This window comes from Cervus canadensis, chromosome X (genome assembly GCF_019320065.1).
Source record: "Cervus canadensis isolate Bull #8, Minnesota chromosome X, ASM1932006v1, whole genome shotgun sequence".
Lineage (NCBI taxonomy): Eukaryota > Metazoa > Chordata > Mammalia > Artiodactyla > Cervidae > Cervus > Cervus canadensis.
In genome coordinates, this window is record NC_057419.1 from 113,501,665 (window position 1) to 113,522,529 (window position 20,865).

A 20,865-nucleotide genomic window follows, 5' to 3' on the forward strand; every position below is an offset into this window, starting at 1 on the left:
CTAAAAATGGCATATGGGAATTATTATTCATGGGGAATGATTCTTCTCCGTATCCTCTGGTATTTAAGGATGCTCCAGAGCAACCCACCCACCATTCCCCATATTTTGAACAGCAGTTATAGAAACCTGTGAACTCTTGATTTTAAGATATGTAGCTGCAATGAAGGGCTTCCCTGGTGTCTCAGATGGTAAATAATCTGCCTGTAATGCAGGAGACCTGGATTTGACCCCTGAGTTGGGAGGATCCCCTGGAGAAGGAAATGGCTACCCACTCCAGTATTCTTGCCTGGAGAATCCCATGGACAGAGGAGCCTGGTGGGCCACAGTCCATGGGGTCGCAAAGAGTCAGACATGACTTAGCGACTAACACACACACGTACACAGACACACATAGTCACAATGAAAGCAAGGAAACCTTTTGTCCTTTGCAACTAGAATAAAGAGGTCACATTTTACTTCTCCAAACTTCTGAAGGTAATTCAATTCCTCCCTCTCCTCCAGTGCTTTTAAGTCAACTGCTGTTAAGTCAACTGCTGTCTTTGAAAAGACTTAAAGAAATTATTGAAACAACTGGAGTCCAAATCTGCTCTGGTAAAAATAAACAAAAAAAAAAAAGCATGGAATTATCCTATACTGTTCTATTTTATATTTTATTGATTTTGAGCTGCATCAGGGGCCATTTGCAGGGGCTCCTGTAAAGAAACCAATGTTCTGTCTTACAGATAGCTCCGAACCCACAGAGAGGCCAGCTCCTCAGCTGCGGTGTGAACCTACTCCAAGGGAGTGTGCCGTCAGTCAGAGCTCTCGCTGATGAAAAATGAAAATGTCAGTAGCTGGAAAAATAAGTTAATTTTGAAAGAATCACTACATCTGATATCAGACCCTGTCAATTCCGCCTTAATAGCTCTCTCATGTCTATATCCTCCTCCCACCCCACTGAGTCTTGGCCAATGCTTCTCTAATTTTAATATGGACACCTGGGGATCTTGTTATACTGCAGATTCTGATTCCACGGGTGGGGAATGGAGTCTGAGATTCTGCACGTGTGACAAGTTCCTAGGTGACATACACACTGCTGATCTTGGATCACACTTTGAATAGCCAGGGTCTAGGCCACCATAACACATCTTATCTGGATATTTACAGCAACTTTCTACCCAGTCTCCTGGCTCCAGGCTTGATCTTATTTTCAACTGATTCTTCCTACAGAAGATATAAATGATTGGTTTAGAAGTTAATCCTGGATCTGTACCATTCTCATTTCTCTCCACTTAAATTCCCCCAGTGGCTTCCAGTATTCTTAGAATGCCATCCAGATGCCTTCCTGTGGCACCGAAGGTATCTGTGCCCATGAGCCTCCAAATCCCACACTCCTCCACAGCACTGAGCACTCTGGTCCTCCCACATTGCTGGTGTTTGCTCATATCTCCTTGTCTTTGCAAGTCTTGCTGGTACTTCTTCAGCTGGGGCTGCTTCCCTCTGTTTGCCTAGTGAATTACTCTGCTAAGGCTTTTCTTTTCCTCCACAGCTCTTGCCTCTTTCACAGAGTGGGGACCTCTCCCTATGGGTTGCCATGGTACCCTGAAAATATCTCTACCACCAATTTTATCAAACTGCATTTTAATTGCTTATATGGTTATCCCTAGTACTACTAAACTGTGAGCTTATTGAAAGTATAGAGACTTCCTTTCTTCTTTCCTTTCTGCCTCCCTCATCTTCCTCCTTCCTTCTCTCCCTTCCTTTTTTCTTCTTCCTCTCCTTCCTCTTCCTCCCCTCTCCCTCTCTTCCTGCCTCTCTTTTCTCTTTCTCCCTCCTTCCCTCCCTCTCTCCCTCCATCCTTCCTTTCTGTCACACTGGAGTCCATGCCCTGCTTAGAATACCATCTGGCATTATGTTCTTGGTGATTCTTTTTTTTTTTTAAGTATTTATTTATTTATTTTATTTTTGGCTATGCTTCAGGCACAGCCAAAGGCTCTAGAGGAGAATCCTTCCTTGCCTCCTCCAAGTTCTGTTGGCTTCAGATGTTCCCTAGCTTGTGGCTGCACCACTCCAATCTCTGCCTCCATCCTCAAACAGCTTTCTCCTCTTCTCCTTGTATCTATGTCATATTTGTCTTATATTAGGACACATCATTAGATTTAGGTTCCATCCAGATAATCCAGATGATCTCTGAACCCTTAACCTAATTACATCTGTGAAGATCTTTTTTCCAAATAAGATTACACTCATGGGTTCTAAAGGTTAGATAGGAGACATATCTTTTGAGGGTCACCAGTCAGCCTACTACAGTTGGTGACACAACATTAACAGGTTCTGCCATGACCATCTCAACTGCATTTGAGTCCCCACACTTCTGAATACTAGTCCCTTTCAAATGTGTCTGTCCTTACACAGGAAAAAGACAAAGTCCAATTAGGTGTGCATAAATCTTTACACTGAAATATTATAATGTGCAGCCGACCAGTTGGTATTTAGACCTCAGCGTCCTTGTCTGTCCTTCCAAACAACCACTGGGGTGGTACTCAAAATACTGCACAACTGATCTGTTGCAGGTACCAACCCATCACAATGGACCACAGCCCAGCAGGATGGCAACCACTATAACCAACAGGCACTTCTATGCTGGTGTCTATTGGCAACAAAGCAGCTGTAACTAATTCCTCACATTTAGGTAGTCACTTGGTTTTCAGTGATTTTTCATACTATTGATACTCTTTGGTTTCCACAATGGCACTGTGAACATAGTGGGGCATGTTATTTCACAGAGAAATGAACAAAATCAGAGGAGTTGCCCGACTCACCTCGGATTGCTCAGTGATGTGAGGCAGTTGCCAGCCTGGAGCCCTTTTAATTCCTAGTCCAGGACTGACTTTCCTTCACCAGGTGGGGCCTGCTAGCATAGACTTAGGTTTCTTTGTGATGAACATAACATCCATAGAAGATGAGGGCCAGACATCTCTTTAGGAAGTTAATGGAGGAGCCAGGCCAATGGCCAAAACCCAAAATACCTTCAGGAGCTGGCAGATAAACTGAGTACAGCCACCTGCATAAGGCAGACAGAGAGCATGGTGGAGCATGAGCTGATCTGGAAAGCACATGTCCCTCCTAAAGGTGTTTAAAATCAGATTTTTAGTAACTCTGATGTAGCCAGAGTTATAAACAAAACAACTCTGTTAGCCTTATTAAGCCCATAGGATACTTGTGTGTACCCTCTGATATACCAACCATCTCAATGACAGATGACAGAATTGAGATGCAGACAGGCCAAGTAATTCACCCAAAGTCAAATCGCTTGTTACTGACAGCTGAGATTAGAGAACAAACTAGTGGTGACCAGTGGGGAGAGGGGAGGAGCAAGATAGGGGTAGGGGATTAAGTACAAACTAATATGTATAAAATAAATAAGCTATAGGATACATTGTACAGTAGAAGGAATTGAGCCAATATTTTATAATAACTTTAATTGGAGTATAATCTATCAAAATTTGGAATCAGTATGTTGTATATCTGAAACTAATATAATACGGTAAATCAGTAATACCTCAATAAAAATACATTTTAAAAATGTTACAATGCTTTAAAAAATGAACTCTTCTCACTCTCTGCCCAGTCCTCCTCCCATCCTTACCTGTGAGCAGCACTTGCCTCTACACTGTCCTGATAGGACTACCACCCTGGGATTGTGGCTCATAATCCAGGTTTTTACTATCTCTCATAGCTCAATTGGTAAATAATCTGCCTGCAATGCAGGAGACCCACCTTCGATTCCTGAGTTGGGAAGATCCCCTGGAGAAGGAAATGACAACCCACTCCAGTATTCATGCCTGGAGAATCCCATGGGCAGAGGAGCCTGGCAGGCTATAGTCCATGGGGTCACAAGAGTTGGACACGACTGAGCGACTAAATCACTACCACTATCCCTGTGGTGCCATACTCTCTTGCTCCTCCTAATCAAAATTCCCCAAACCTTCTCCCTGTTCTTCATAGCCCTGCTCCACATTTGGTTGAAGCTGAAAAAGAAATTCACACTAAGGCAGCAATGAGACGCAAGAGCTTAAGGTGAATTAGTGTAGCCAGTTGGGTCACCTGTTATGCCAAGTCAAGGATTCAGTCTCTTTATTGCAAAGTCATTAGGGAAAGCAATATAACATTATGAGGATGAGTTTGGGATGTCTAGTTATAGAGACCTGGGTTCAAATCCCGACTGTGTGACTTTGGGATAGTTACTCACCCTCTCTGTGCTTTAGTTTCATTCTCTGAAAAATGGTTATTATACTCATTTCTTTTTCCTAGCACTACTATGAGGATTAGAGAGAGTATATGCAAAGCTCTTAACAGTGTCTGGTGTTTGGTAATTCATCGGAAATGATAGATTTTGAAAATAAAATCTTAGACCATAAGAAAAGTTGCATCTCATATGAGCATTCCTTGGCAGTCTAGAAGCTTCTATGCTCCAGGCCTGACTGAGGTTCAGAAAAGAGAAGGGTGAGGAGGGAGAAAAAGTACTCTTGGTCAAATGGTGTTCCCACATGCTAATGTATATAGAGAGCTACCACCATCACATCATCTTTTTGTAAGCAAGAGGTTTTTCATATATTTTAACCATAAATGGAAGTTCCTTGGCAGGGCTATTTTGTGATGGACCAAGAATAAATTCATAGGAAGAGAGTAATCTTGGAATAGACAAATTGGAGCCAATATGCAGAATTTGGGATGTGAGCCAGAAAACACTGAGAGGCCAGAGATAGACAATAAATAAAGCACAAGTGAAAGAAAAGAGGGACAGACGCCATAACTCCATGTCTGCTCAAGATTTCTTATCAATAACTGGAATAAAGACCAGAGGACAAATTCATTGAATTTGGGAGGGGCATATAACTTGGAAGGGATGGTTAAATAGCTTACATGACAGAATTAGGTTTCAAAAAGACTCAGAAAGAAATCTGACTTCCTGGTCTAATCAACATGGAAAAGCCCCTCTAACAACTAAAAAAAAAAAAAAACCTGACATAAAAATATATATATAAATACTTTAAAAGGTGGAAAGAAGAAGATGGACTTGACTAGGGACCCCAGGACTTCAGGAAGGACAAAGCCTTGAGTTCTCGGGTTTCCTCTTGCCTCTGATGTATCCAGAACAGAGAGCCAGGAAAGTCTGCAATCTGGAACCATCAACAGGCACAAACAAGAAATGCTCCTTGAGGGGCTTTCTCCCCCTACCCAAAGGACTAGAAAAAGGATGGCCTAATACAACAGAAAACCTTTTTGACAACACCTGCCTCACCCCAGCTAAACACCAGTCTGTGTGTCTACACCTCCACCCATACCACACTGAACTGATTACCAAAGCTATATAGTAAGGCTTCCATGGGATGGTAGCATTATCTCTCCCAGTTCATGCTTCTTTTTCAAAATTGGTTTAAGCTCATGTTCTTGCCTTTCCATTTCGAGTGGGTGCTTATGTTACTGATTTGCATTATTTCTTCTTTTCTAATGTAGTGTTGTAAATTCTAATGTATAATTTAGTGCTGTAAATTTCCCTTCAGTACTACTGTAGTTTTGTCCCACAAATTTTAATGTGTTATTCTTTCATTGTCATTTTGTACAATGTTTTTTTTTTATTTCCCTTGAGCCTCCTTCTTTGACCCATGGATTATTTAGAACTATGTTGCTTAGTTCCCAAGTGTTTGGAGATTTTTCTGTTATCTTTGTGTTAGTTTCTAGTTTCTAGTTAGTTTATAGTTTGATTCCACTGGGGCTGGAGAGCACACTCTGTGTGATTGGAACTCTTTTAAATTTGTTGGGGTTTGTTTTATGGCCAAAGATAGAGTCTATCTTGATGAATGTTCCATGGGCACTTGAAAAGTATGTGTATTCTGCTATTATTGGCCAGACGTTCTGTAATTGTCCATTAGATACTGTTGGTTAATGATGTTGTTGACTTCTTCTATACCCTTGCTGATTTTCTATCTAATTTTTCTATCAATTGCTTAGAATATGGCACTGAAGTCTTCAACTATAATTGTGGATCTCCTGTCCCTCCTTTCAGCTGTATTAGTTTTTGCTTCATGTAGATGAAACTCTGTTGTTTGATGAATACATGTTTAGCATCACTGTCTTCTTCATGGATTGATCCTTTAATCCTTATATACATTTCCTCTTTTATGTGGTAAGTTTCTGTTTTCATTTGAAGTTTACTCTATACGACATTAATACAGCCACTCCAACTTTTAAAGAAAATTAATCAGTGTGCAATATATCTTTTCCTATCCATTTGCTTTCAACCTACTTATGCTGTTATGATTGAAGTGGGTTTCTTGGAAAGAGCATTAAGTTGGGTCATGCTTTTTAATTTACTCTACCATTCTCCTTTAAATTAATAGATTTAGACCAACTAAATTTAATACAATTATTGATGTTAGGATTTAAATCTGTTAGTTTATTGTTTTCTCTTTGTTCTGTTTTTTCTTGCCTTCTTATGGATCACTTGAACATTTTTTAGAATTACATTCTGACTTATCTGTATTTGATGCTTTTGAACTGTGGTGCTAGGGAGGACTCTTGAGAGTCCCTTGGACAGCAAGGAGATTAAGCTAGTCAATCCTAAAGGAAATGAACCCTGAATATTCATTGGAAGGACTGGTGCTCTAATATTTTGGCCACCTGATGCGATGAGATGGCTCATTGGAAAAAACCCTGATGTTGGGAAAGATGGAAGGCAGAAGAAGGGGATGACAGAGGATGAGATGGTTGGATGGCATCACCGACTCAATGGACATGAGTCTGAACGAACTCTAGGAGATGGTGAAAGACAGGGAGCAGTCCATGGAGTAGCAAAGAATCAGACATGATTTAGTGATGGAACAACAACAATATTTGAAAAATGAAGAGGATAAATTATCCTACCAACATTCTCTTTATGATGACATATAAACTCTCTAAGATGATACAGACTTTCTCTCCAATGCTTCTTACTTCCTCCTGAGCCCTCCCTGGCAGAATCTCTAACATTCTTATTTCTATCAACAGTCTGTCCAGGCCAATATAGGATTTTTCTATCATGCTTTCCAAAAATTTTCCAGCCTCCACTCATTACCCACTTACAAAGTCACTTCCACATATTTAGTTTTTTGTTACAGCAGCACTTCCCTGATAGAAAATCTGTATCAGTAAGGTTTCAGAGAAACAGAACCAATGTAAAATACATTTTGAGGTTTATTGCAAGAAGTTGGCTTATGCAATTGTGGGGGCTGGCTAGACAAGTCTGAATTCCACAGAGTAGATCAACAGGAAGGGAACTCTTGGGACTCTCGGTCATGAGTTGAAGCTGCTGTCCAGAGGCAGAATTTCTTCTTCAGGGAAACCTTAACTCTACTGTCAAAAACTTTCACCTGATTGAACCAGGCTCACCCAGATTATCTAGGATAATGTCCCTTACTCAGAGTCAACTGATTATACACTTTAAACACATCCACAAAATATTTTCATAGCAACATCTAGATTAGTATTTTATTGAATAATTGGGGTGTGTAGCCTAGCCAAGGACACATGAAACTGGCCATCATAGACTGTAAATCACCACATTCATCTTTTAAAACTGTTTGATGGCATATACTAAAGCTAAACATATATGTCCTTTATCACCCAGCAAGTATCCTTCTAGGTTTAGACCTGAAATAAACCCATATATTCACCAAAAGTCATGTAAAAGAATGTTCATGATAGCATTTATTTGTATTAACTTGAAATTGGAAACAACCCAATTCTCCATCAATGGGAGAATGAATTAACAAAGTGTGGCAATACATTCAACGAACTACTACTTAGCAACAAAAAAGAACATCCTACTACTATATGCAACAGTACGGATGACTCTCACAGATAAATGAATGAGCCATTCATCCATTATATCCATTGAATGACTTTCTTTCAAAGTCATTCAAAGTTGAGTACATTCTGTATGATTCCATTTATATCAAGTTCAAAACCAGGCAAAACTAATCTACAGTGTTAGAAATCAGGATAGTAGTTACTTGGGATGGGAGTTATTGACTGGAAAGAGGAGCCTTTTGGGCACTGGTAATGTTCTGTTTCTTGATCTGAATGGTGGTCACAGTGATGTGTGTGTGTATATGTGTGTGTGTGTATGCCATGTGTGAAGATCAATCAAGCTGTATAATTAAGACCTATGTGCTTAAATTATAGCTTAAGAAAAAATTAAAATAGTAAAAACACCCAGACAAGCTAGGAAAATGAGTTTAAACTAATAAAAACAGTCTTTAATGTCTAACAATTTTAAAGTAGAGCCTGAAGAAGACCTGATTTGGCAGCATGGAGAAAGACTTGGGGGCTTCAACTGACCACAAGTTCTGTGAGTCAGCAATATGAGGTGGCAATTTGAAAAGTGCAAGTAATTTAATTCACTTTAACAGATACAAAGTCTCTCTTATATTTCATCTTGTTGGTTCCAGCCCATCATTTTCAAATCTCTTTGGATCTTAATTCTGTTATGTAGGACAAAATGGGGTTGTAGAAAGAACACTTGGAAAATAAAGCCTTGGAATAATCTTTCTAACTAAGACAACAATCTAAAGTTGAGCAAAAGTCCAATGAGTTGTTTTCTTTGTAACTGGACTTAGATTTAGAGACCAGATGCAACATATTTCAAAAGTTGTTGACAAATTTAAGAGGAACCAGAGGCCAAGAGTTAGGATGTTAATGAGAAGTAACCCTGCCATATACAGAAGTGCTTGAGACAACCAACTAAGGAGGGATGTGGAAGAGTTTTTATTCTGAATATTGGAAGGGCTGGCATTTGAAAGAGGGCATATCTGTTCACCACTAAGGATGGAGCTAAAGCTGAAGTAAGTGTAACCATGAAACTGACCTGGTTTCACTATATTAAGAAGGAATCTTAAAACTCAACATTCAGAAAACTAAGATCATGCATCTGGTCCCATCACTTCATGGTAAATAGATGGGGAAACAGTGAGAGACTTTATTTTGGGGCTCCAAAATCACTGCAGATGGTGACTGCAGCCATGAAATTAAAAGACACTTGCTCCTTGGAAGAAAAGCTATGACCAACCCAGACAGCATATTAAAAAGCAGAGGCATTATTTTGCCAACAAACGTCCATCTAGTCAAAGCCATGGTTTTTCCAGTATGTATGGATGTGAGAGTTGGATTATAGAGAAAGCTGAGGGCTGAAGAATTGATGCTTTTGAACTGTTGTGTTGGAGAAGACACTTGAGAGTCCCTTGGACTGCAGGGAGATCAACCCAGTCCATCCAAAAGGAGATCAGTCCCGGGTGTTCATTGGAAGGACTGATGCTGAAGCTGAAGCTCCAAATACTTTGGCTACCTGATATGAAGAGCTGACTCATTGGAAAAGACCCTGATGCTGGGAAAGATTGAAGGTGGGAGGAGAAGGGGATGACAGAGAATGAGATGGTTGGAAGGCATCACCGACTCAATGGGCATGAGTTTGAGTAAGCTCCGGGAGTTGGTGATGGACAGGGAAGCCTGAAGTGCCGCAGTCCATGGGGTCACAAAGAGTTGGACACGACTGAGTGACTGAACTGAACTTTCATGCTAGGGTTTTTGTGAAAGAAGGAGAGCTGGGGACTTCCCTGGTGGTCCAGTGACTAAGACTCCTTGCTCTCAATGCAGGGGGCCCAGATTCAATCCCTGGTCAGGGAACTAGATCCTGCATACCACAACTAAGGCCCAGTGTAGTGAAATAAACATTAAAAAAGAAAGGAGGAGAGTTGGCCATCATTCAAGAGTTTAACCAGTTGCTGAATGACCTTGGGCTAGGCGGTTTTCAGAGGAGTCCAGGTGCATTGTGCCTCTTTCCAGATATGCAGAAGCAAAGAATATCACTGAGGGGAAGGAAGGTGAAGTCTCAAAGAAAGGAAAATGCTGACACCTATGTTCAATCATTGGGCTTCCCAGGCAGCGCTAGTGGTAAAGAACCCAACTGACAATGCAGGAGACATAAGAGATGTGGGTTCAATCCTTGGGTAGGGAAGATCCCCCAGGGGAGGGCATGGCAACCCACTCCAGTATTCTTGCCTGGAGAATCCCATGGACACACGAGCCTGGCAATGTATGGTTCATAGGGTCACAAAGAGTTGGACACAACTGAAATAACTTAGCATGCACACATGTTTAATCATTACTCTCCATTTGCAGTCTCTTAAATGTGGTCATTGGGGATGCCTATAAAGGTAAAGCATCACATATTTTTAACTAGAAATGGACCAGAAATAGAAAGTAAGGTTGTTGTAACTTCCCCAAGGTGCTTCTGTAAAATGGAGCCAATATCAACCTTCAGCATTATGTTTCCAGAAAAGAGAGATCAGTTTCAAATGCTGTCTAAACCCTCCAGTTTATTTACGGGACCACCCATTTAAAAATCTTGCCTCTGTGAAGCAGCATAGAAAACACCGTATTGTGACTCTTTTTGAGAATGTTCTCTTCAACTACAATCCTCTTGTCCCTCCCAAACTAAAGTCCACCTATGTAGAGAATCCACCAGATCTTTATGCTCATGATAAAGTGACCTTGCTTTCACTGTATTTAATTTAGCAGTTGTTGTTGTTGTTTAGTTGCTAAGTCATGTCCTACTCTTTCACCACCCCATGGACTATATTCCACCAGGCTCCTCTGTTCATGGGATTTTCCAGACAAGAATACTGAAGTGGGGTGCCATTCCCTTCTCCAGGGGATCTTCCAGACCCAGGGACCCAGCCCAAGTCTCCTACATTGCAGGCAGATTCTTTACCGCTGAGCCACCAGGGAAGCCTATTTAATTTAGTAGAGTTGGCATCAAAAATAAAGGATTATGCCAGCAAGTGTTGGTCAATCTGACCCTGTCCAGAATGCAATGCTTATTTTATTATATGGCTGCAAAAATATTGTCACAAGTATCTGTGACTATCTGTAAAGTACATAAAGTTATTAAAACACATTCTTTTACTAAAGCAGTACAAAACATTACATAAACAAATCAAGCTAGAAGCAAGCATATTTCATTTGCTTAACTAGCACTAAGGAAGTCACTGAAGCAAAGCATCTGATGGACTGGCAGGCAGAAGGGAGATAATTTCAGGGATGGTATGACATGATAAATTGCCTCTGCTGTACATAATTTTCACTCCAGAAAATAATTCATCTCCCACTCTCATCACATTGTTCTTTCGATGCATATGTCAGTTCGGTCATCTCCATTGCCTCAGCAGGACCAAGTTTGTCCTTTGTGGCTGGAATTCCAAAGATGCAAAACCATGAAAATAAAATAAACCCACAAAGCACAGCCTAATTTTGGACACCTTCTAAAATGTAAATGTCATTATTTGGGTCTCTTTTACATGTTTTCATAGAGAGTCTAGAGCACCCCATAGAATAATACCCTTTTGAGACAAGGCAGCTTGAGAGGAGGTATGAGCATCCACACTGTGACCCAATGGAGGCTTGGTTTAGAGTTCTAGCACTTATCAGATGTGTGAGCTTGAGCAGTTCACTTACCTCTTCCTCATCTGCAAAATATGGATATAAAACGACTGACTTCCTAGGGTTGTTAAAAAAAAAAGGCGGTGCCATGCATGTAAGGTGTCTACACACCATTTGTGTCTGTTGTTAGTAAATGGTACTTGGTATTAAGATTCAGTGGTTTAACACATATTTATTGAGCACCTATTTGCCTAGCACTGTTCTAGGTGCTTGGAACACAGTAGTGAATAAAGAAACCAAAGTCCTTCATTGTTCTAATTCTCTGAAAAATACCGTTGGTAGCTTGATAGGGATTGCATTGAATCTTAATAGATCTTAAACTGACTGAAAGGAAACAAATAATAAAAAAAAGTAAAACGTGTAGCTTGTCAGAAAGTGATAATGACTATGGAAAAATTGTAGCAGGGAAATTGAAGATGGAGAGCTGGGGTTGAGAGTGGGGTTGCAGGCTTTGATGGGTGGTCACCCACGATGGTGACATGAAAGCAAAGATCTGAAAGAGGTGAATGAGTGAGCCAGGAGCCAGGAGGCTATCTTCAAGAAGTATGTTTCAGGCAGAGGGGACCACAACTCGAAAATCCTGAAACAGAAATGTATGTGGGGTATTCAGAATAGCAGGGAGGCCAGTGTAGAGTGGTATGAATGATAGGGAGAGGAGTAGGAAATAAGGTCAGAGAAGTAATGCAGACAAGATAATGTAAGGCCATATATTGCCTGGCATGTTGTAGCAGGTGCTATGTATGTAAAAAAGTATTCTTATATAACATCATCATCATTACCAGACATAAATATTTAAAGAACCACCTTTCTCTGGGTTAAAAGCTATAGGAGGCACAAGGGTGACATCAGAGAGATTTTTAAAATAACCAAATGAGAGACAATAGCAGCTGAGACAAGAGTAACTGTAGTGGAGGTTGTGAGACATGGTCAGATTCTGGCTAAAGTTTGAAGTTAGAGTCAGCAGAACTTTCTGATTTAGTAAACATGGGGTGTGAGTGAAAGAGAGGAGCAGATGACTGCAAGGTTTTTGTGCCCCAGTAACTGGAAGCTGGGCCTGTTGTAATCTGACCTGAAGACCATACAGGTGGAGCAGATTCTAGATCGGCAACATCTTTTGACCATGTTAAAGTCTGTGATGTCTGTTAGACACCCAAGCAGACAGGTTAAGTGGGAAGTTGGATATCCAAGTCTAGCATTTGGGGTAGAGGTCCATGTTGGTATTATCAGTGTATGAATTGTGTTAAAAGTCATGGAACTGGATCATCAAGGAGTAAGGACAAAGAGGAAGAGGAGCTGAGCCCTGGAGAATCCAATGTTAAGAAGTCAGAGAGAAGAATAGGCAAAGTCATGGAGATGGAAAGTAGATATATGGTTGTCAGGGGCTGAAGATAGTGATGGAGAGTGACTGTTGATGGTTAAGGGGATACTTTGGGGGGAGATGAAAATATTCTGGAACTGGATCATTGTGATGATTGCCAACTCCGTGACTATCCTGTAAACCACTATAAAAGGGTAAATTTTATGGTATATGAATTAAATCTCACCTTAAAAAAAAGAAGATGGAGAGAAGAGGAGGATTCAACAAAGGAGACTGAGGAGTGAGGTGGAAAGAAAACCAAGACAGTGGATTGTCCTGGAAAGAAAGAGGGAAAAATGTTTCAATAGAAGCATATCAAATGCTGTGGAGACCTTATGTACATTGCAGTTACATCATTGGATTTAGCATCATGAAGGTCACTGATGATCCTGGGAAGAGCCATTTAGGTGGAACAGTGGGAGGTGAAGCCTTGACTGGAGTGAGATAGGGGAAAAATCCACTGGTCACTGTTGGAGGATGATGGGAATTCAACTCATTATTTTGAAAACTGGAAAATAGAAAGAATCAAGGCCCTCTCCTGCCTTTCTAGGAAAATGGTACCACTATAAAACCATATAGCAGATGAGGGGGCATTTTTTCTCTATAGAAGTATTTCTAGCTAAAAAGTGAAGATAGGATGATGGGATTCTAATAATGCCATGTTGCAATCCTCGGTGGAAATCTATGCATTAGATTAGCAATATTAGCAATAACTGCTAACATCAACCAGGAGGAATTATCATACTCCTATACCTCTTAACGGAAGCACATGCCACCATCAATGAAGCAGTCTTTCTTTAAAAAAAATCAAACTAAATCTGATTAGACCTCTAGATTTGACTACCAATGTACAGAAAACACAAGAAACAAAGGAGCATGTTAAATAAAACTACAGGACTGCAGTCAGTAAAATAGAAGATGTGGAGGATTTTAAAGGATAAACAACACAATGAGGTACCATTACACGCCAGTCAGGATGGCTGCTATCCAAAAGTCTACAAGCAATAAATGCTGGAGAGGGTGTGGAGAAAAGGGAACCCTCTTACACTGTTGGTGGGAATGCAAACTAGTACAGCCGCTATGGAAAACAGTGTGGAGATTTCTTAAAAAACTGGAAATAGAACTGCCATATGACCCAGCAATCCCACTTCTGGGCATGCACACTGAGGAAACCAGATCTGAAAGAGACACGTGCACCCCAATGTTCATCGCAGCACTGTTTATAATAGCCAGGACATGGAAGCAACCTAGATGCCCATCAGCAGATGAATGGATAAGGAAGCTGTGGTACATATACACCATGGAATATTACTCAGCCATTAAAAAGAATTCATTTGAACCAGTCCTAATGAGATGGATGAAGCTGGAGCCCATTATACAGAGTGAAGTAAGCCAGAAAGATAAAGAACATTGCAGCATACTAACACATATATATGGAATTTAGAAAGATGGTAATGATAACCCTATATGCAAAACAGAAAAAGAGACACAGATGTACAGAACAGACTTTTGGACTCTGTGGGAGAAGTGAGGGTGGGATGATTTCAAAAGAACAGCATGTATACTATCTATGGTGAAACAGATCACCAGGCCAGGTGGGATGCATGAGACAAGTTCTCCGGCCTGGTGCACTGGGAAGACCCAGAGGAATCGGGTGGAGAGGGAGGTGGGAGGGGGGATCGGGATTGGGAATACATGTAAATCCATGGCTGATTCATATCAATGTATAACAAACCCACTGGGGAAAAAAATAAAAAAATAATAAAAAAAAAAAATAAAAAAAAAAAAATAAAGGATAAACAAGTTCTTTCCAATAAATGAATTCTAGGGGCAAAAAGAGAGATAGAAGTGGAATACTGATGACACCAGATGCTGGCAAAGATTTAGAGAAGCAGGAACTCTCATTCATTGCTGGTGGGAGTGTAAAATGGTACAGTCACTTTGGAAGACAGTTTGGTGATATCTTACAAAATGAAACATACTCTTACCATATGATCCAACAATCACACTCCTTGGTATTTACCCAAAGAAGCTGATTTATGTCACATGGATATTTACAGCAGCCTTATTCATAATTGTCAAAACTTGGAAGCAAGCAACCAAGAGGTCCTTCAATAGGGGAGTGGATAAATAAACTGTGGTACATCCAGAAAATGGAATATTATTCAGCATTTAAAAAGAAACGAGCTATCAAACCATGAAAAGACATGAAGGAAACTTAAATGCATATTACTACATGAAAGAAGCCTATCTTTTAAAGCTACATACTGTCTGATTCCAACTATATGATATTCTGGAAAAAGCAAAACTCTGGAGACAGTGAAAAGATCAGTGGTTGCCAGGGACAGGGTGTGATGAATAGGTAGAACACAGAAAAATTTTAGGGCAGTGAAAATACTCCACATGATATTATAATGATAGATACATGTCATACATTTGCTCCATAGAGTGTACCACACCAAAAACAAACCCTAATGTAAACTATAGACTGTGGTTGATAATGATGTATCAATATACATTCATCAATTGTAACAAATTTCCCACTCTGGTGGGGGATGTTAATAGGGGAGGCTATGCATGTGTGGGGGTGGGGGGTATATGAGAAATCTCTGTATCTTCCTCTTACTTTGACTACGGACCTAAACCTGCAGTAAAAAATAGTCTTGGTGGGAGGGGGGATCGGGATGGGGAATACAGGTAAATCTATGGTTAATTCATGTCAATGTATGACAAAAACCACTACAATATTGTAAAGTAATTAGCCTCCAACTAATAAAAATAAATGAAAAAAAATCCAACATGCCATGTGTCAACTTGGTTGGCCCAGGGGTTCAGCCAAACACTGTTCTCGATGTTTCTGTGAGGGTGTCTTCGGATGAGATTTCCATTTAAATGGGTGACTTTGAAGAAAGCAGATTGTCCTTCATAACATGGGTGGGCTGCATCCAATCAGTTGAAGGCCCTAAGAGAACAAATGGCTCACTTCCCATGAGCAGAAGGGAGTTCTGCCAGCTTACTGCCTTTGGACTTCTTCTGCAGCACTCATCCTTCCTGGCTGGTCAGCAGACTACCTTTGGATTTGAACTGAAACTCTTTCCTGAATCTTCACCTAGTCAGCCTCTACCACCAGATTTGGGATTCACCAAGCCTCTGTAATCCTGTAAGCCAACTCCTTAAGATAAATCTCTTTATATAGTCACATCCTATTGGTTCTGTTTCTCTGGAGAACACTGACTAACAGAGCATCTAATGCTGTATCCCTTGGTCTGCCCCTGATTCTTTTTTATTTAATAAGTATCAATAAGGTTTAAAAACATCCAACAGAGGAATTTCAATATATTGCTTTATACTTTTCTGGATCTATGGTATCTAGAAATCTTTGATGGTACAATTGGAATTTTCTTTCATGGAATTACATTTCTAAGGAATTCTCAAGATTAGATTTTTATTACAAAGTTTATATGTTCCTCTTGGACATTAGAAAGCCACTGTTCAAGGCAACACTCCTTTAGTCTTAACTTTGTACAGTTTCCATTTTCACTGCCCTTTTGAACTTTATGCCTTCCTTGCTAACATCTTTCTGCATCTTTTCCATATATGTATGATAAATTAATGAGAAAGAGACACAGAGCAAGAGAGAGACAGAGATGTGATATGAATGGGAGGAGGGAATTTGGGGGCAATGAGTATAGACAATTCTTTTAAGGCACTTTAGCATGAAAGGGAAGAGAAAAATGAAAAATGGGCAGTTGTTAGGGAAGAAAATGAGTCAAGAGACATGTTTGTCAGAAATATAGATCAATGGAACAAAACAGAAAGCCTGGAGATAAATCCATGCACCTATGGGCACCTTATCTTTGACAAAAGAGGCAAAAATACACAATGGAGAAAAGGCAGTCTCTTCAATAAGTGGTGCTGGTCAACTACATGTAAAAGAATGAAACTAGAACACTTTTTAACACCATACACAAAGATAAACTCAAAATAGATTAAAGACCTAAATGTAAGACCAGAAACTATAAAGCTCTTAGAGGAAAACATAGGCAGAACACTCTCTGACATAAATCACAGCAATATCCTCTATGACCCACCTCCTAGAGTAATGGACATAAAACCAAAAATAAACAAATGGGACCTAATTAAACTTAAAAGTTTTTGCACAACGAAGGAAACTATAAGCAAGGTGAAAAGAAAACTCCCAGAATGGGAAACAATAACAGCAAACAAAACAACTGACAAAGAATTAATCTCCAAAATATACAAGTAGCTCAATACCAAAAAACAATTCAATCAAAAAGTGAGCAGAAGACCTAAACAGACATTTCTCCAAAGAAGACATACAAATGGCTAATAAACACATGAAAAGATGCTCAGCATTGCTCATTATTAGAGAAATGCAAATCAAAACTACAATGAGGTATCATCTCACACCAGTCAGAATGGCCACCATCAAAAACTACAAACAATAAATGTCGAGAGGATGTGGAGAAAAGGGAACTCTCTTACAGTGTTGATGGGAGTGCAAACTGATACAACCACTTTGGACAATAGTCTGGAGATTCCTTAAAGAAAACTAGGAATAAAACTACCATACAGGGACTTCCCTGCTGGTCCAGTGGTTAACACTTCACCTTCCAAAGCAGAGGGTGTGGGTTCAATCCCTGGTCGGGGAGCTAAGATCCCATACACCCTATGGCCAAGAAACCAGAACATAAGCAACAGAAGCAATATTGTAACAAATTCAATAAAGACTTAAAATTTAAAAAAACAAAAAACTACCATACGACCCAGCAATCCTACTACTAGGCATATGCCCTGAATAAACCAGAGTTGAAAAAGATGCATGTACCCCAGTGTTCACTGCAGCACTACTTACAATAGCTAGGACATGGAAACAACCTATATGTCCATCAGCAGATGAATGGATAAGGAAGTTGTGGTACATATACACGATGAAATATTACTCAGATATAAAAAGAAATGCACTTGAGTCAGTTCTAACAAGGTGGATGAAACTGGAGTCTATTATACAGTATGAAAAAAGTCAGAAAGAGAAAGACAAATACTGTATATTAACACATATATATGGAATTTAGAAAGATGGTACTGATGATCCTGTATGCAGGGCAGTGAAGGAGACACAGACATCAAGAACATACTTCTGGACTCTGTGGGAGAAGGAGAGGGTGGGATGATTTGAGAGAAGAGCACTGATACATATACATCACCATATGTAAAATAGAGAGCCATTGGGAGTTTGATATATGATGCAGAGCACCCAAAGCTGGTACTCAGTGACAACCTGGAGGCATGGGGTAGGGAGGGAACTGGGAGCGGTGTTCAGGAGGGAGGGGAGACATTTACACCTATGGCCGATTCATGCCAATGTATGGCAAAAAAAAAAAAAAAATTACAATATTGTACAGTAATTATCTGCCCATTAAAATTAAAAAAACATTAAAAAAAAAGAGACATGTTTATTCATTGAACAGAATGATGTGGTAGAGCAGGAAAAATGACTGGCTTGGAAGAGAGATAAGGGATTGTTATAGCTAAGTCCTTCAGTAGGTAACAGAGGGTAGGGATCTAGTGAGGAATTGGAATGGTTGCCCTTAGAGAGAAAACATACATTTTCCAAAGTAACAGATTTGGTTGTGGGAGCTTTAGGAAGTTCTTTTTCTCTTCTGCTCACTTCTATTTTCTCAATAAAATAGGACACTAGATCACTAACTGAGAGTGAAAATGGGAGAAGAGGTGTTGGAGGCTTAAGGAGAGAGGAATAGATGTGACATGGTCTTCCACAGGAGTTGGAGAGTGAATGTGTAGGAAAATAGTTTGGTTGCCAGACAACTCCAAGGATCCACTTGTGGCTAGCGGTCATGAATTTAAAGTGAGATCAGCTTTTCCCTCCATGGTTTCTCTCCGCTCCCGCGAGTAACTTGGCTCCGGGGGCTCCGCTCGCCTGCCCGCATGCTGCCCGCTACCCAGGACCGCGCCGTCGGCCTCTGCCTCCAGCAGACCCCTTCCGACGGCCCTCGCTGCGCAGGCTGGGACGCCTCTCCCCCCTCCGCCCCCGCCGCGGAAAGTTAAGTTTGAAGAGGGGGGAAGAGAGAGAAACATGGACATGAAGAGGAGGATCCACCTGGAGCTGAGGAACCGGACCCCAGCAGCTGTTCGAGAACTTGTCCTGGACAATTGCAAATCAAATGATGGGAAAATTGAGGGCTTAACAGCTGAATTTGTGAACTTACAGTTCCTCGGTTTAATAAATGTAGGCTTGATTTCAGTTTCAAATCTTCCCAAACTACCTAAATTGAAAAAGCTTGAGCTCAGTGACAATAGAATCTGTGGAGGTCTGGATATGTTAGCAGAAAAACTTCCAAATCTTACACATCTAAGCTTAAGTGGGAATAAGCTGAAGGACATCAGCACGCTGGAGCCTTTGAAAAAGTTGGAATGTCTGAAGAGCCTGGATCTGTTTAACTGTGAGGTTACTAACATGAATGACTACCGAGAGAGTGTCTTTAAGCTCCTGCCCCAGCTGACCTATCTGGATGGCTATGACCGAGAGGATCGTGAAGCCCCAGACTCAGATGCCGAGGTGGATGGTGTGGATGAAGAAGAGGATGATGAGGAAGGAGAAGATGAGGATAAGGAGGAGGATGAAGAGGGCGAGGAAGAAGAGTTTGATGATGAAGAGGATGACGATGAAGATGAAGATGCAGAAGGGGAGGAGGACGAGGATGAAGTCAGTGGGGAGGAAGAAGAATTTGGACAAGATGGAGAAGTTGATGAAGATGATGAGGATGAGGACGAAGACGAAGATGAAGATGAAGAAGAGGAAGAAAGCGGGAAAGGTGAAAAGAGGAAGAGAGAAACAGATGATGAAGGAGAAGATGATTAATAAGACCCCAGTAACCTGCAAAAAAAAGAACTGTTTAGTATTGGTTGGACTGCTGACATGGATTTGGTAGCTGTTTTTTTTTTTTTTTAAAGGTAGCTGTGATGCAAACCCCAGGACACCCACCCACCCAAAGAGCCAAAGAATAGTTCCTGTGACATTCCACCTTCCTCCATTTAGTCCCTCTTGGAAATCCACCACCAAGCTTGGGGACTTCACCCCAACAAAATTGTAAGCGTTGTTAGGTTTTTGTGTAAGACTTGCTGTAGCGTGGATAGCTGTGATTGGTGAGTCAACTGTCCGTGGCTACCAGTTACACCAAGATTGTAACAGCATTTTTACTTTCTGTACAACAAAGAAGCTTTGTAAATAAAATCTTAACATTTTGGGTCTAACTGGCAAAAAAATATTTTTAAGAATTTAAGTGAAATAAACACATTCCTCTTTGGAAAAAAAAAATAAAGTGAGATCAGATAATGTGGTTTTGTATTTTCCTTCAGTCACAGTTCAGCTGCAGGTACGGAGCAGGTAGAGAGGTGCACTTAACCAGGTTTGGGTTTTGCCAAGTAAGTCTGCAGATATGAGAAGGGCTTTAAGCTGGAGCGTACACAAGAGAGTGATTACGATGATCAAGTATGGAGTGCAGGTTCAGTAAGGAGGGGACAGAAGACATCAAGTAGATGCAGGACAGGGAAAAGGTAGTAGGATCAATGGATGGGAAGTTTCATGGGGTCAAAAGATAGTTGGGAGTGAGCTGGACAGACAGGAGATGCCAGACTCCTATCTAGCCTTGCAATGAAACATTGCAAGATTGGGTAGAAAAATTGGTAATGACCAGCTCTAGGATATGAGAGGCTGGGGTGGGGCTGAGGGCAAACAAGATCACTGGAGGAAAGGAGATCAAGGAACTGAGAGGCTGGGGTGGATACCAAAGTGGCTATGGTGGTGTTAGTGGAAGAGGCTATGGTTGTGGTGGCAGCTCCATATGGAGTTCAAATGTCTCCCCATCTAAGAACTCTGCTTTGACTCCTGAGGTTAAATGAGCCTCTCCCACACCTGTCTCTTCCCCTTCCCATCACTGTGCATCCTA

General features: G+C 40.7%; 1 protein-coding gene across 1 annotated transcript; it reads left to right on the forward strand.

Moving 5' to 3' along the window:
* The first annotated feature begins 18,779 nt into the window (after positions 1 to 18,779).
* LOC122435841 (acidic leucine-rich nuclear phosphoprotein 32 family member B-like) lies at positions 18,780 to 20,163 on the forward strand. Its single transcript, XM_043459927.1, has one exon. The coding sequence runs from the start codon at positions 18,993 to 18,995 to the stop codon at positions 19,776 to 19,778; it is 786 nt and encodes a 261-aa protein (XP_043315862.1). The 5' UTR covers positions 18,780 to 18,992; the 3' UTR covers positions 19,779 to 20,163.
* Positions 20,164 to 20,865: the final 702 nt, after the last annotated feature.

Bases quoted from the DNA above. Each gene is read 5' to 3' on its own strand.
- LOC122435841 (XM_043459927.1), top strand. From the start codon at position 18,993: ATGGACATGAAGAGGAGGATCCACCTGGAGCTGAGGAACCGGACCCCA.